This window comes from Centroberyx affinis, unplaced genomic scaffold (genome assembly GCF_046629955.1).
Source record: "Centroberyx affinis isolate AG114_WGS23_722 - 3 ecotype Tasmania unplaced genomic scaffold, CSIRO-AGI_Caff_v1 ptg001969l_1, whole genome shotgun sequence".
NCBI lineage: Eukaryota > Metazoa > Chordata > Actinopteri > Beryciformes > Berycidae > Centroberyx > Centroberyx affinis.
The window spans coordinates 183,573-201,575 of NW_027280319.1; the positions used below are offsets into that span (position 1 = coordinate 183,573).

The window sequence follows — 18,003 nt, forward strand, 5'->3', positions numbered from 1 at the left end:
TTTACCCTTTTTACCGTCTCTTATCAGCTATGATACAATATATAATTTATAAACAAATAATTTTATATTACACAAACTAATAATAAAATAACATAAATTATAGCATTACTAATAATTAGTAAACATTATTAATGATCATTTCATTGTTTGTTAACAGTAAAATAACTATTAACTAAAGTTTAATTAACTATCAATTTACCATTTATTAGTGATGGTTATTATAAAGTGTTACCATATTTAACACTTGATAAAGTTCTACTTACAAATAAATCTGTTTTAATTGTATTATTTTGGATGGATGTCTGCTTATAACAAAACAAATATTTATGCTTGGATAGGATACCTTTCCATTAAATTACCCTCAATTCCCAGTTAATTCCCATAAATTCCCATTAATTCCCATAAATTCCCATAATTCCCATGGAAAGTTTCCAATTTGGAATATTTCCAAAATTCCCCAGCTTAACTTCCCATGGAAATTTACCGGAAATTTTCCACCCCTTTGCAACCCTAGTTCCTACACATCTGCCATTTCAAAATGCCAAGCCTTTTCAAGACCTCCACTTCTTGACTGTGTATCTGAAGACTTTGCTCAGTGTTCAATGCTGTAGACTTGCAATAACGCTGGGTAATAAGACTAAACTTGGCCGCATCACTCTGGAACTCAAGATTATTCTTCACAAAAGATATCGAATACATGAAATGACGGTCAACAACTACATATAATGTGTTGTCTGTCTGCAGTTTATCTTGAGGAGACACTGTCTGTTGACCCGCAGGATTCTGGTTCAAGCTCTCCGTGTCTGCAAGCATCCGTCCTGCTGAAGAGTCTTCAAGCAAAACCCTGAATCCCTACTCCAGGGCTGCTGCTCTGTAGCTGGTCTTGACCTCTGACCTCCCTGTGGAGGGGGACAAGCTAAAAGAGAATTTCCCTACAGGGATCAATAAAATATCACATCAGTCATTTGTTTATTGGTTGCGTTCATTTTCCGACTTTCTTTTTATCAAATTCCAAAACTTTAGGAGCTGGAAACGATTGAATTAATTATCTGTAGTTTTCCAGACATGTGTAGGAACCCCAGCAGTGAGCGGCTCAGCTAGTGTGACTTCAGTTTGTCTCCAAACAGCGTCATGAAGAGTCCGTAGAGGAAGCACCCGACGAGGATGAGCAGAGAGCTGGAGACAGGCCCTAAAGACAGGAGGGCTCCGAACAGGTAGAGCAGCACAAGCATCAGCAGCGTCCTGTAGCTGGCCAGCGGCCGCAGGCTCAGCCGCGGCTGCCGGTTCCTCTCTAGCGTGCGCCGGGTCACCGGGCTTTTCCTCAGTCTTGTGGATGAATCGGGTTTCGTCAAGTAGTGACGGCCCAGGCGGCCCAGGAAGTCCGGCCGTGAGCAGAGTGTGTTCATCTGCCCTCCGAACTGTGGGAGGAGAGCAGAAGTATAAACAAATCCATAAAGTGCAAATCTAATGAGAGGCTTTGACTACGGTTACATCTTTCATCTCAGTGCTAAATTGAATCATTTGATCATGTCAGGAGGCCTTAAGTGGCTGCATGCTCAAAAATCACATTTGCTGGATCCTCAAAAATACAGATAGAAAAGTGGTCAGGCGTACACTGGTTGTTTTTTATTGTCAACTGTATTTGTATTTATTTTGTTTTTCATTTATTCTTGTATAACCCTAACCCTATCTACTAATGCATGGCATTTTAACTCTGAATCAGATTTGTTTTAGGGTTATCATAACTCTGTCCTATAAACAAGCTACTTGTGACTTTTGTTTACGAGGACCTGGCTCATTTGTAATTGGGGAGTGAGAACCGAAATGAACAAAATACAACAAAGACACCTTTTCCACTATAGTTCAGAAAAAAGAAATCAAACCGCAGTTGTGATCGCACCCCACTTTATTGGCTTTATCTTTGTTTTACTGTCTGTAAAATACTATTTATAGTTATTAGTAGTAGTAGTAGTAGTAGTAGTAGTAGTAGTAGTAGTAGTAGTAGTATTATAACATATCATAAATGACAGCACCTACCCTGTCATTAACCAGAGAGGAGATCCTGTAGCACAGTCTGACCAGCAGAGCGTTCTCATAACTCCTGATTGGCTGCAGCTCCGGGTCTCCTTGGTACTCGATCTCAAACCTGCGCAGTCCGTTGATGATCTGAACAAAACGCCACACAGAGTGTCACGGTTAGACTTTGCCCTGGTGTTGCCCCACAACTCTAACACCTACCCCTCCCTCCCTCTGACAGATTAATTTGTCTTACTTTATAAATAAATGCGACACACTAACCTGCATCCTGCCCAGGTCGGTCAGGACAAGGCCGTTGTCCCCCTGGACGCAGTCTGGCAGCTGTTTGTAGTTGATGTCGTCCTGGGACAAACCCAGGTTGGATATCAGCTGAGTCAGCTGGCCGGGGTTCAGCTGCAAAACAAACAGAGGTAAATATAACAGAAAGAGACCTCAGTCAAGATGTTGTGTTTAGTTTTTCACTGCACATTTTTGATAATCAAATTCCATGACTTTTCCATGGCTTGGGACCAATAACTGTCAGGGTTAATGTTTTAATGTTACATTTTTCTACTGAAAAGCTGATTTGAATGTCCAAGATTGCGTGCAGGAAAAATGCAACTATCACTTGGAATTTACATGATCAGGAAATTACACTAACCTTTGAAATACAATATGTATATAGTATATTTTGAAAAAATACGTTGAACAGCAAATTCCCATGACATTTTCAAAACTTTTTGGGTCAGATTCTTTTTTCCAGGCACGGAGAACACAATTTTCAAATTGATATTCTTGATATTGACTTGATATTCCGTAACCCCCTTAAATTCAGTATTAACAGGATTGTGTCTTTCTTTCTTTTTAATGTAATTTTACAAACAATATGTATTTTCTGCATTTTATGTGAAGCTCACTGAATTTGTCTTGTGTATGAAATGTGCTATATAAATACAGTTTGCCATGCCTTTGCCTATCACCCTCACCATATAAATACATCCCCAAATAAATCAACTAAATTGGGAAGGGATACAAAGAAAGTAAAAAAAACAACCAGACTAAACTGACCCTGAAGATCTGACACAGGTTCTCCAGCGCCCTGTCCAGGAACTCGTGGGTTTTCTTCAGACACTCGCCGGTCTCTTCTGGCTCGGCCCCAGAGAAAGTGTTGTTGAGGTCAGGAGAGCCGAACCCAAACCAGGACAGGAAGGAGTTATTGGCCGCCACCTCGATGGAGTGGTCCGATATCCTCTTGGCTGTCTGTCTGGCTTGGGCGATGATCTGGATTAGCTTCAGGACCTGCAAAATTTAAAATACAAACGGAAACTGAGTATATCAGAGTCCAAATGCTGTTGTCATTACAAGCTTTGAGTTAAGGCTGGACGATAACTCACAATTATCGTTTATCGTATTTCAGTGGAATTATATTATGGTGATTTTGGGATATCGTGACACACAATTCTATCTATTCTGCCATCTAAACTGATGATAACAAGCAAATTTTATGTGTCTGGTAATGATGACAAACTTACCAAGCACCTCAAAAATGTACCAGTATTTGTCTGGTGGTATTTTCAAAAACAAACAAAACTTACTGCTCCTCTGAGCTCGGTGCCGAACATCTGCTTGTATTGGCAGTCCTGGCCTTCCAAGGCATAGACGTGACTCTTCACCCTGAACACCGTGTCCGTCACTACCCGTTGCCGTGGCGACAGGTAGCTGCCTCCCTGGCTCGGCGTCAGGTAACCTCGGTGCTGCCGGTGGTGGAGGACGTGCTCTGGCTCCAGAAACAGCTGCTCTCCTGGAGGAGGACGGTTGGTTTAGTTTTAGTTTATTTGCACATACCAGCGTTTCATTTTTAAACTCTGAGCTGCAGTCGCCCCTTGCAGCTGGAAAATTACAGCTAGAAAAATGTAATAAAATTAAAGTTCATCATCTGGCCTTATTGGGCGGTATCCTGGGGTATTTGAAAACGTTAAAGGTATCATAATCAATACCGTGATATCACTTGCACATCATTTTCGGTTAAAAATACCACTTTACGCTTGCTATTTATTAAGTCTTGTGCATAACAGTGCAACTAATAGTTCTGTCTGGAACGCTAATTACCCTGTTACCCCTCGGGCAAGTGTTAACTTACTGTTAAGCAGCCACTCTGGGGGGAAGCTGAGAGAAATGAACAAGATGGCTACTAAAGCTGTTTGGCAGTTGATTATCAGAATGCCAGCAGATTTGGACCAAGTTGTATGTGTAAGCTGTGCATGAATAATAAACGATGGAAATCCAACAATCAAATGCAGAGTGTGTTCTGTTGATGTCCAGAGGTGCACAAAAACACTTCTGCAATTGGTCTTGCCCCTGAATCGAGTACAGTGGGGAATGTACTCATCTAATTTTCACTTAAGCCTGCAATAAGCGATTTCAGACCCTGTAACCAATCCTGAAAATAACGTGTGCTACGTGGAGATTTCCATGAGATGTAATGATATAAACAAACAGCCACACAGCAGCAGCTGACTTGTTGTTTTCACCTCTTTCCTAAAGCTTGTTGTGAAAGTCGGTACGAGAAAAGGTGAATCGATAAAGCGAGCGAGTAAACGTTTTCAACTAGTAAACTTGCTGCCTGCCTCTTCACTTGTCATTGTGGGACATGTGACCTTCAGCGGGAGAAAATCTGGTAACCGGCGATATTTCTCCGTAGGTACGTTTATTTTAGCCATTAGCCTTTATACATGGTTTGTCCTTAAGGGCTTCCGTCACCCAGTAGCTTTGCTGTGTGTGCTTACAAAATGTGCTGCAGTTGCTGTCACCCTCTAGTGGTCAGAAAAAAAGGCTTAGTGTAGCTTTAAAACGAACAAAGTTAACATGCTTTTTTTTGACCAGAAACGTGGAGGTCCAGTAGCCTACATTAAACTGTTTAATAGACTGTTTTATATGGTCGTTTTCCATTGGAGTAATAAGACTCCTCGATCAGAACGTTATATTTGGCCATTTTTAGGCTTGCCCAGTCATCTCTATTACATCTTAAAAGAACAAATTCTGCAAATCTTATTTCTGTGTGATGTAACCGATCTTGTTTCATCCAAGTTTATTTTGGCTGATTAGATGCACCAAAAATTTATTGTATTTTTAAAGAAATATTTCTGTTCTCATTGTCAATGATATAAACAATAGGACATTATTTTCACAGTATCATGAGAACATATGATTACATATGATAATCATATGACCCAATTAAATACGGAGACATTATTGTGATGTGATGTGATGTGTTGTATATGCGTTTCTGTCCTCACCTTTCTGGATCATGTCTGCAAGGTTTGGCTGAGCAAACACTTTGGCCACCCTGAAGACCATGAGCGCATTCTTGGCGTTGACCAGGTCTGTCCGCACCGCTCTGTTCAGAAAGCCTTGGAACAGCTTTGTGTACATGAGCAGGTTCTCCTGAACAAACGAGGCCCTGCAAGACAGCGAGGTACCTTTAATACCTAATTTACTAACTTGAGTCACAACTTGAAATCTTTGCATCCATTACCATCAGTCCTGCATGTCTCGCTCAACATATTTCTGTACACATCAATTTTTCCTAGCTGCAGTGATATACATTTAACAAGACAAGTTGACAAAGATCATTATTATTTGGAGCCATGGTTAGGGGGTGGGTGGGTCAATTAATATAAATAGTTTGAGGTTCACAGGAGCTTGGATTACACCATCAAAACCACCCTGAACTTCAGCCAAAAAACAAAGCCGTGTGACTCACCATTTGTCAGGTACAGTTCTGTTCTGGTCTGGCTGAGGATTGGTCTTCTCTCCTGTGTATCTCCATGGCTGGATGTAGCTCAGCCACGTCTCCAACACCTAAACAGAGAGACGATGCACCCTTAAACACCACCTAAAGGCTGAACCAACGCATCTTTCTACAATATTAAAACTCAAATGATCTCTCCAGGGTCACAGGGCACTATGACTGACCCTTGCCCTCCTTACGATTGGTTGCTGATAGCTGACAGATGTTAATAGTGATCTAGGAACTGAAACTTATTCTGCTGTCACACTCATTGAAAGTAGTGGATTAGAGCATCAACTTAAGACCAAAAAGAAACAAGGACATCGTTTGTGATAAGCTGCAACCAGCTTATGGTGGCAGTCACGTCCCTTTTTTGCATTTCAGTCTGTGGCCTCAATCAGGAAACTCAACTCCTGGCACAATAAAAAAGGTAACTTTAGACTGTATATTCATTTATAGGCATAGAGCTGAACAGAGTAATCAAACCCGGAGAAAAAAAAGGTGTGTATCATCATTCATTCATTGGTTTCAATCAGGAATTTTAGGGCAATAAATAAAGAGATCATATAACATATTGCTTTTCTATGTCTTTATTACGTACAGATACACCCGCAAGTCAAAACAGTGCATTCCCACACTTCGCAGACTCAAGCGGCTCCCATCTGGTTCACACACTGCACCCACTGGATAACATGACTGGTGTCGGCTGGACATTGAGTCCTTGAACCCGGGATCTCTGGCATGGCAAACCTACACTTTATCAACCAAGCTAAGTGATGCACTGGGCAGGCTCATAGAGTCTTTATGGCTGTTTCCCGCAATGGCACAAGCGCAAAAAGGTTTTTAATTTTTAGGAGCCACCGATTGACCGAGTGATATATTATACTAGCTGGTCGCAGCTAAAAAAAAACACACTTCTATTGCTGCAGGCCAGAGAAGAAACCTGATACTTAAGAGAAGCGAGCCTGTGATCGGTGGGTGGTGGTTTCAAATCTCTGCTGGGAAAGTCTGGTCAGTGGAAGTGAAGGAAGAAACACCCGCTCCCCTTCTTAGACAGCTACTGGTTCAGTGACCGTAAGCAAGGAACTTAACTCCGAAACCCTCAGTAGTCGACAGTAGAAAACTGTGGCTGTACTAGGAAGCTCCTGGGTGAGAATGTGTATAACTGTATGAATGTGATCCCATTATTTTTGCTAAACTACCTGTGCATATTATTTTACCAATTGTTTATATTTACCAATTCCGTATGCTTTTGCCTGCAGAAAAATATTTATTGAATGATTGAATGTACCATGTTTTTCATTAGCTTAAAGCCATTTTGATCTAAAGGCTTATGCTTAAATGCCTGAAATATGTTTCTTAGACAAATATAAATAGTGAAGGTGATGCCTATGTATGAATTTCTTTCCAAAGCCTTTGCCTTTCTATCAAGGCAAAGGGCGGCTACTTTAAAGAATCTAAAGTATAAGATAGTTTTGATTTGTTTAACTCTTTTTTTGGTCACTGCATAATTCCATTTGTGTTATTTCATAGTTTGGATGTGTGTACTATTATTCTAAAATGTGGAAAAGAGTAAAAACAAAGAAAAATGTGGTGTCTCCAAACTTTTGACTGGTAGTGTATGTGTAAAAAAGACAACTCTGGTTGAGTGACACTTACTGCTCTGAAAGAGGCGTCCAGAGGCCAGTGGCCGAAGCAGTGCTGGAGAAACAGGTAGAGCTTCTGTTGGACAAAACGCTGCACCACCACTCTGTAGGGAGGAGGGACAAAAAACATTTCATTTATTATTGGAATTTCTTTTAGCAGACTATTGGGATATTGTTCCAAGAGTACTCACAAGTGATGAACAGATAGAACATGTAGAAACAGGGATTATCTAGAAAACAACACCATACTAGTGTGCTCCTTCTACACATCCACAAATCAAAGCCATGGATTTTTTCTTCCTTACTTTCTTTATGACAAAACATGTCGGACAGTTTTAACTTTTCATTATGGACAGCCAAATAGAATAAAGGCTTTTTAACCTATTTTGGGGTGCATTGGATCTCTTTTTTCTCAATGACATGTATTTTTAGACTTTGGTTATCCTGTCATGGTGGTAGACATAGGTGAGTTGGTTCAATCACTTCACTTCAGGGCTGTAGTCAAGACCATCTTAATAAAGACAAAATTCAGTAGTAGCCGAGACCAGTTAGAGTAAAAATAGGTCCAAGACATTAAAGAAGTCTTGAGACTAGGGCTGCAACTAACGATTATTTTCATTATCGATTAATCTGTCGATTATTTTCTCGATTAATCGATTAGTTGTTTGGTCTAGAAAATGGTGAAAAATGTCGATCAGTGTTTCCCAAAGCCCAAGATGACGTCCTCAAATGTCTTGTTTTGTCCACAACCCAAAGATATTCAGTTTACTGTCATAGAGGAGTAAAGAAACCAGAAAATATTCACATTTAAGAAGCTGGAATCAGAGAATTTTGACTTTTGAATTACTCAAACCGATTAATCGATGATAAAAATAGTTGGCGATTAATTTAATAGTTGACAACTAATCGATTAATCGTTGCAGCTCTACTTGAGACCAGACTCGAGTACTACAGCCCTGCTTCACTTACAATCCTATGTTTTATTTCTGTGCAAACAACCTAAACATTTTTTTGTCTGTCTTCGCTGTAAACAGATCGTAAAATGATAAAAATTAGAGGAATAGTTCACCCAAAATACAGACAAACATGGAAGTGGGGAAGATTCACATGAACGTGCAATGTCTCGGTGCGTGCAAACGAAAACAACGGCTGTATGAAAGATTTGCGCTATGTAATGGTGTAAATATCGGTCTTTCCCACTTACAGTGCAATCATTTGGCTTCAGAAGACTTGGATTATGCTGCACGAGCTGTATAGAGTCATTTTATGGTTATTTTTGTCCTTTTTGGAAGTCTAAAGAGGCCAGCACAACTCCGCTACGGCTGCTACGGAGTTGTGCTGGCAATCTCCGAAACAAGCATTAAGGGAGACTGGCAACATTGCCACAGAGTTATCGGTAAAGCCCTGAAAGTGCCTGGGTAGCGTGTATGATGACGCTCACCTCTTGAACTCCTCCAGGGGGCTGGTGTGAGCGTGGGAGTGGGCCGAGGGCAAGGAGGAGAGCTGCTCCGGCTTCAGGCTGTTGGAGAAGGCGTGCAGGTGCTTCACCAGGAGACGCACCACCAGAACGTGCTCCTCTGTCGGGCTGAAGGGCTCCTGAAACAGTAACCAGTCACACAGGGCTCCGCAGGATACATGACACCCAATCATCATTAAGCTCCCCCCCGTTTCAGAAAACAGCCAATCATAATGCTTCCCACTCCAAAAGCAGTCAATCAATCACCAAAAGCTCTTTCCAGATGTCATAGAGGGCAGAGGTCCCACGCCCAGTAAGTGTTTTTAAAGAGTAACTAAACCCCAAATCCAAACCTGTGTAAAGCCTGACTTCTAATGGTAAACAGCATGCTACCGAAATTGCCATCTGCTATTGGCTGGTCTTTGGTGCCAGGCAGACGTCAGGCTTTACACAGATTTGGGTTTGGGGTTTAGTTACTCTTTAACCATTAATGTTTAGATTCATAAAGGCTGACTGGAATAGGTAGACAAAATTTCTGTTCTAATAAAAAATAAAAACCTCACAATCAAGAAAAAAAAAAAAAAGCTATTTTTTAGGTTATTCTTTTTTGTTACAGTAATTACAAGATGTATGATATTATGGGTCCAAGGGGCCTAATTTAGAATATATTCATATGCATAATGTTTGTGTTTACAGTCAAAGTTACCTTGAAGTCAGAAACAGCGGTTTACATTCATTATCTGTCTTTTGGTGATATACTGAAAGCAAAAACTTTATACCATTCCCCAAGAAATCAATGATTTAGTCAGCATTTTCAAAAATATATTATATAAATAATATATAATATAAATACATTCTTTGAAATTAGAATTTTATGAAAACAGGGATAACGTCAAATTACATTTTAATAAATGACATCCCAGGAAAAAGAGTGGGGGGGGTGGGACCTCAGTGCTCCATTACCCGCTGACAGCAATGCTACTTTGATAAAATTGTGCAGTATTACCTCTGCTGGATATAAATTACTCCTGTACAGTACTTCCTTTGTGAAATGAATTCAGGGTACATTTTTTTTTTTAATGTAAATAATAATTAAATTATTAGAAGTCCGGCATGTATGGTAATGGATGTTCTTTAAAATGTAGTAGTACCATTTGCTTTAAATAGAAAATGTGTCATGAGGAAGAAACATGTATTAACCACATAAACGTGAAAAGCAACAAAGCACACCAGACACAGAAAAGCATGCTTTTTAAAAAAGAAAACCACACACAAACCAGTAAAACTCAAAATTCAAATTCCAAAGCTTCATTCCAGGATTTTCTTATCAAGGATACTTCTCTGTAGAAACTCAAAATTTACAGTCAGACTGAAGGCTTCGTATGGGGAACTAAGGAGCAAGATTTTGAATCGTTGCAAAAACAGAAGGCGGCCTTGATGTTCAAACTCTTGAAAGCAGCCCACAGTAGATCCCAAGGCTAACAACGTAATTCTCAACGGTTTCTCAAATTATGGATCAGGACCGAATATGGTTCCTGGATTACTGCTGGTGGGTCCACACATGAATAAAGTGGCAATAGCCCTCTTTCCACTGTGGGCCAATGAGCCTGGATCTTGAGCATCACGGCTAAATTTAAAAGGCCCTGATTGGAGTCCAGCACAGTAGAAAAGGATCCCTGGAACTGGGATTAAGCAACAGCTTTGGCCCACAGTGAATAGGAGACTGTGTTCTCATTTCCCATTTAGGTTATGGTTCACAAAAGCTGGTAGGTCACAAATCCACCAACCACTTTCACCATTTTACCAGCCAACCTGACTTTTAGAATAGCTGGAAACCTCCAAACGATGGTTGGTTATGTGCCAAAGTGGCAGGTAAATCATACAAACGTATAGCCAAAATTTGCCAGCGTTAGGTTGGAGACTGGAGGGAAAATGTTTGTCAAAGTGAGAGAAGTACCCTTGACTGTGATCTTAACTGACCGAGCGGCCTAGGTTTACCTCCAGGAGGCCCCAGAGGGGCGGGGGTGAATGAAAAGGTAAAAGTACTTGGTAGGTGTGGAGGGTCCCAGAGCCTGGTGGGGCGTGGGGTTGGCACGGCATGCTGGACATACTGAGGCGGTACTGCAGCAGCGCCAGCTGTTCACCCGTAACCACCAGGGGGGAGAGGAGGAGGAAGAGGAGGAAGAGGGAAAGACAACAACAAAGGTGGAGGAGCAACAGCAAAGAGAGAGGAAGGGGAAAAATGACAATAAAAATGGGGCAAGGAAGAGAAGCAAGGGAAAGAAAAAGGAGGGAGGAGGAAGGTAAACATGAGAATAGGAGATAGGGAGACAGTAAAAAAGGAGAGAGCAACCAGACAGAAAAAAAAATGTATAGGCCAAAAACATTTAGGGGGAAAGGAGCAGAAAACAGGAGAGGGGACAAACAAAAATAAGATATTGACCATGGGAACACAAACTTTGACTGCTGGGGAACGATGCAGTAGCCCTTTCACACACTCCGCACAAAGAGGATAACATGGTTAATAGGGATGGGAATCATTTCACATCAGATTTAAGTATGTAGCTGTCTAAAGTAAAATAGAAAGAAACCAAACATGATCGATGGCTCTTTAGTTGTGTATGCCAAAAATGTAACCTTTGTACAACCCAAATAAAAATGTCTTTTATTTTCCTCCATTAAGTGTAATTAATATGACTCCCACTTTTGATCTGTATTGATAAGCCATAGTAATTATTGTTTCACTTTGGCAACACTTTATCTAGGTTGAATTTATTTTAATCAATCAAGTGTTCTTGCTGGTCACTATTACATTGCCCAGTGATTAAGCAATAAATTGGTTAATCATCCCCATCCCTAATGTTTAACAACAATATCATTAATAGGGTGAACTCAAAAGTACAAGATTTTTTTTGGCACCAACAAAACTGTCAAAGTAATTAACAGTTGTGTTGGTAGAGCCATAGAACACAGGAAAATACTTTTTATGGTAGGGCTGGGCAATATATCAATATTATATTGATATCGTGATATGAGACTAGATATCGTCTTAGATTTTGGATATCGTAATATCGTGATAAGTGTTGTCTTTTCCTGGTTTTAAAGGCTGCATTACAGTAAAGTGATGTAATTTTCTGAACTTACCAGACTGTTCTAGCTGTTCTATTATTCGCCTTTACCCACTTAGTCATTATATCCACATTGCTGATGATTACTTATCAAAAATCTCATTGTGTAAATATTTTGTGAAAGGACCAATAGTCATCCCTACAATATTGTTGCAATATTGATATCGAGGTATTTGGTCAAAAATATCGTGATATTTGATTTTGTCCATATCGCCCAGCCCTAATTTATGGTTGGTTGACTTCATTCATATTAAAAATAAACATACATACATACACCAACCTGTGTTCAGTATGACAGTATACTGCTAAAAATTTGAATGAGCGTTCAAAATTGCATTCAAAATTGCTGAAGACGGTTTTGTCAGATATCTGAGGAAAACGAGGACACGTTTCACCCCGAGCCTCTAGATTTGTGTGGGACATCCAAATCTGATTCAATCTGGCCAAAATCTTGTAATTCAAGTCCACTCTTAACAGGATCAACACAGGACACAACACAGTCAGGTTAAAAAGTTTGTTATAGAGGTTTGAGGATGAATTAAGGAGGAACACTTGACAAAAGGAAAAATATGTTTACAACGATTGACAGCATGTTACAGGAGGAGGTGAAGGGCTATCTCAGTGTTTCCTATGCAGCGATATGCAGCAGTGATGCTTGGGGGTAATTTTCTGTTTTGGTTCCACATTTGTCTCCGTTTTGGCCCCAGTTTGCAGTGCTAGGAATTACTTATTTGGATAATTCATCATAATAAAGATATTAACTAAACCATAAGCACTACATTAGTTTTTATTTTAGAGGAAAATGCATCTAAATGATACTGTTTCCCATTTTTAGCAGTGATAATATTGTTCTTGCTGTGATGGTGCACCACTGCCACACACAGAGGAAACACTGTTGGGGGGTTATAAGGGAGAGAGAGGGGGTACTGCATCTTTTACACACAATGTAAATTCACACACAGTCTAACCATGCAATCTATACAGTTGAGGGTCACAGTAAATATAATGTATAAATACAGGTTAAAGGGGATATGCATGCTTCAGGTAAAAAAAAAAGAAGTCAACACCAGCATAAAGACTCACACTGTGATTGAAGCTTTGCAATGGTAAGACTCGCAAAACTCAGGAAAATGAATGCTATGTAAATACATTAAAATATGTTAATTATTACACTGTACAAATCTGAATTTTACTGTGCGAATCTGAATTTGAATGACTGTCTTAGTTTGATGTACTTCAAAACTGAAGTACATCAAGTAGCATCACTGAAGTACAGACAATTTTAAAGTATTGGGCGGTTCAAATGGTTCTACAATGCAACTATTTTAGCAGTATATGCTCCTAAAAATAAACTAAAAAAGTAGCACATGTGCAACTGAAAGTTCAAAATATGGATGGGGTAGTTTCAATTGTTTTTACAAATCATGCTCATTTCCTTTCTGTGCTAAATCTTTCAGTTAAAGGGGGCATATCCTCCTTGGATACACCTGTCACTGTAAAGCCCCAATGGGATGCTTTGTATGACAAGGTTTTGGTCCACTCCTAGCAAACAAAGCTTCTTATTCTTATTTATAGCTGTGGATATTGAGAGGTGACTAGGGACCAGCTTCACTTCAGCTTTTCCACTGTGACATTTAGTATTTCTGTCTGATGTCATTTACAGCCTGTGGGGTCACTGCGTTATTGTTTTGTTATTGTCTCAAATGGGGGAACCTCATCTTTCCACCTGGAGCTCAGAGTACAGCGTTAGCCACAAGCAACACCTGTAGAGTTGCTGGAAATTAGTAGGGACACTTTCCCAAGGACACTTCCATATGGGCAGACACATAGTCATGGGGGATCGAACCTGAGACCTTCTGGTTACAGGACAGTATTTGAGTCAGTAGGACGGTAATTTTCACTAGAAGTTAGCACAATGACAGAATGTATTTATGACTTTTCCGATTAGAGGTTTTACGTTCCTCACTGTTATCATCCCATCTACAGTGGACAGATGACACCTTTTCAGATGGGAGTCCATGGGACAAAATGTATCAAATCGGAGTCTGTGGAGTAAAGCATCTCTACTTGGGGTCCTTGACATGAAAAAGTTTGGGAATCCCTGCACTAGGGGGTCCCTACCGCCCCATTTGCGAAGCACCCTTCACACAGAGTCTCCATAAGCCTTGACTGTGCGGTGCCTTTATGTTGGTGTTTCAAATACAGACAGAGAACGTACCAAAGGAATGAACGGACGGAGTCATGGACATGCAGCATGCATAAGTCAAGAGAGGAAGCAAAAGCACTACTACCAGGAACACATGCCAAATCCCTTATTGCAGTAGCTTTGCTCTGCAACTGCCCTTATGCCAATAATCCAAAAAGGGATAAAAAGGCTCTTTCAAAAGAAACCAGAAAATCTGATGCTGCTGTGAAAGTCCAAAATGTATTCAGTGGGGAAGAGGGAAGCTTACCGTGCATTCACACCACAAGCAACTCAAGAAACCAGTCAATAGAGGTAAATTCATTTTCTACACCAGAGGCTCCCTGTGTGTCGGTGCAGAAAAACTGGCTGCAGCTGAACTTTTGGGCAACATCGCCCATCAGCAAGGAAATCATGTATTACAGTACAATATGCGACACTTATCCCTACAAATCCCCTAGCGCTAGAGCTAGCGATCTGCTAGCTCAAACTGGCAAAGTGGCCGCTAACGGTGTGAACACAGAATTAGGAGTGAAGTTGCCCTTAAGTAGTGATCAAGAAGAAGCTTCCCCACTCCCAGGTTTACTCTAAAAACTGGGATGTTTGCACAACTGTCCTCACAGCTGAGCCTATTGACAACTTCACCCTCGGCTACTCAGGGCGGCAAACTTTTGTTTTTTGTTTTCACTGGCCACAGCGGCTGGTACATCTCAAAATACAGCCACTTTCACCATTTTACAAGGAAGCAAAATTTTTTAGTGTAGGGCCTCCAAACGATGGCTGGTCAGCTGCCAATGCAGCTGGAAGACGAGACAAAATGACCAGCCACAGCCGAAGTTTACCAGCTGGTGGCCGGTGTTATTTCCCACCCTGGGCTTGCTCCAAGACAGGAAAGTGGTGGTGGGTGTGAGGGAGGGTTGTGGTCAGCCAGTCAACAGCCAGCCGTGCGATGCTGCAGTGCAGGGCAGAGGGCAGGGTGGGGGGTCGTGGGACGGGGAGGGGAGATGGAGGCCAGTGGTGGAGGAGAGGTGGGGGGGGGGGGCATGTGCCAGTCTCTTACCTTCACCTGGGGAGACTGCAGCTTCTGGTACATCTCCAGGGAGTAGTGATGAAGCCAGATCTCCACAAACATCTTGAGTGAGACACACACACACACAAGCACACCCAACATTATTAAAAATAATTTTATACATTTCATAAGCTTAGACCAGCATCTGTCCTAACGTACCTCCTTCACTTAATGTAGCCAAAATGAAACAAAAATGTGTATTTGCACACACTAGATTTATTATACTTGAATTTAATCATATTCATCATGTAATTTATGATGGTATTGTTAGTTTTAAAAAAACTTAAACTGTTTTTAATGTGTTTTAATGCTGTTTTTATGCTGAGTTTATTATTTATTCTATGAGTTATTGAGAAAGCTCTATATAAATAAAATGTATTATTATTATTCATTTCATATTAAATCTATTATATTTCTAAAATTCTCTTTTCATGTACTTTTATGTAGCTGTCAGACAAAAAAATAAAATAATAATAATTGCATTTCTTAAATTATTCTATTGCACAATAAAATGTTGAAAACGAAAACATGCACATGACATGCACTCTAAACCAAATGCTAATTTGTGCCTCACCTGTAACAACGTCTCTGACCTCCAGATTTCCTGGGCTGCAGGGTCTGCGGTGACGGACGGCTGGTGGAATATGTGATGTTTCAGAAGACTGGGGCTGTGGACGCCATAACCAGCAAAGGAAACACTGGGAGACCTGAGGAGTTAAAGGCAGGGAGAGGAGACATGGGTTCAAACATAATTTTTAACCATATAAAGAGAATAAACTTTGTTGTTATGTTGTGGTGTCTAACTGAAAGTGCCTGGGATTTATATTTGGATTTTTTTGTTTAAATAAATGCAGTTACATGATAATAACAAATGTTTGAATATTCCTGTCTTCTTACTAAACCTTTCGGTGGGACAGGACTCTAAAAAGAACCATTCATGAAAACTTTATTGTTCTAAATACCTCGGTGAAGGTGCAGTGACGGAGCCTCTGGAGTCGGAGAACGGGGAAGGGGGCACATTTCCTTCAGTAGGGAGGAAGTATTTGAGGTAAGTGTCCACTAGCACAAAGTAAGCATTGTCCGTGGCACTCCCATGATGTCCTTGAGGATAGTTCTGGAAACATAAAGACTAATGGTCAGTTATTTCTGTGACAACTAACGCTCCTGCTGGTTGTGTTTATTCCTGAAAAAATGTAAAATCCTTTCCTCTCTAGCAAACACGCAGTCATTTCTCATGAACAATTTTCTGTATGAAGTTTACCAGGACAGTCATTTTTGAATAAATAGGGATACAAACTCTAACTTTTATTAAAAATCATTGCAAGAAAACATAATTTTGTCTTTAGCAGCCAACAAGTAGTTACAATCTAGAGGTGGATGATGGCGTTTCCCTCCCCATTTTCTGGACGCACTTTAATGATCAATACTTTGATCGTACTTTGACAAACTCACCTTTGGCGTGATGAGACTGTAGGCAAAGTTGAACATGTAGAATTCAAACGGATCTGCAGAAGGTTAAGGAACAACTTCTGAGTATTTTTTTTTATTTGTTTGCCTTCTATTGATGTAAAGCACTTTGAGCTGCATGTTGTGTATGAAAGGTGCTACCCCTTGCACTGTATGTGACACCCTTTTGTCCCTAATACTGTCTGTTAGTGAGTACTTTGAAACTAAGTTGTCAGGATATCTGTGTGCCAAAGTCACAAAGCAAAGCATGTAAAGCAAATTGAAGAACTGATCAATGAAATTTGTGTTCCTAATCTGTGAAAAAGTGAAAGAGCTGAGTGTCTGTTCACTATATATTGAGATGGGTGAGGGACATGTACACTGAACAGTATGCAGCTTTCCTCTGTATTCATTCACCAGTGGAACCCCAGGACAAATAGCCAATTGAATGAAATTCATAGCCAAATTTTACTCTAAAACACAGCAGAGCCCCAAGTTATAGAGTGGCTGTTTATGTTATGACAAAATATGTAAAGAAAAGTATGTTTAGCACAGCAATCTACACTGGAACCATAACCAGGACCAAAACAAGGATAGATATGCAACCAAGACTTAAATGACCCCCAATCATCACGTCTCGAAACACTGGATCTTAACACTACAACTTAATAACATGAGTAAATCCTAGACTGATCAGTGTCAGTGTTGTTGTGAGGGATACTGAGAGCCAGGTTGAGTGTCAGCAGACCAGACAGGGGGAACTGCAGCTTGTTGTGGAACAGCGGACAGTCTGGGAGGACGCCTTCCTGGATGGAGGCCTTCACAGGACCCTGCAGGAGAAAAATACACACTGCAAATAAGGAGGAGTGGGTATGGCTGACATTTTGTCGATACAGATAACAATCCCACTACTTCCAAGTTCGATATCAGCTCTAATAGGATACTTTTTCGATGCCTTTCTATGTTGAATGAAAACACATTTCATTTTGCAATAGAGTGTTTTTTTCTGGAACATTTATACACATGCTTTTCTAAACAGAATCTATACCTGCTCAAAATTCCTATAAGAAAACTTCTCATTTTAAGAACACCTTAAAAGAATATCTTAAAATTGATGGAGATGATTGTCAAAACCCAACTCTCTAAACTCTAGAACAAGCTTAAATTTGTAGATCATCAGCATTACTAGCAACCAATAGTATGGAGTACAAAGATCAAAGCCTCAGCATTGAAACAACAGCTTTAAAATGTGAAATATTGATATAGTAAG

The 18,003-nt window shown here is 40.3% G+C and overlaps 1 protein-coding gene across 1 annotated transcript; it reads right to left on the reverse strand.

Moving 5' to 3' along the window:
- Positions 1–247: 247 nt before the first annotated feature.
- smpd4 (sphingomyelin phosphodiesterase 4) lies at positions 248–17,563 on the reverse strand (the record flags this gene model as incomplete). The annotated part of the gene is made up of 15 exons (XM_071530770.1): positions 248–1,418; positions 2,038–2,166; positions 2,299–2,430; positions 3,085–3,315; positions 3,612–3,817; positions 5,313–5,476; positions 5,780–5,877; positions 7,466–7,556; positions 8,894–9,048; positions 10,955–11,044; positions 15,279–15,350; positions 15,862–15,994; positions 16,250–16,401; positions 16,740–16,792; positions 17,455–17,563. Coding segments are annotated over 15 exons (2,136 nt in total), but the record flags the coding sequence as incomplete, so codon positions are not given.
- Between the last annotated feature and the right edge of the window lie 440 nt (positions 17,564–18,003).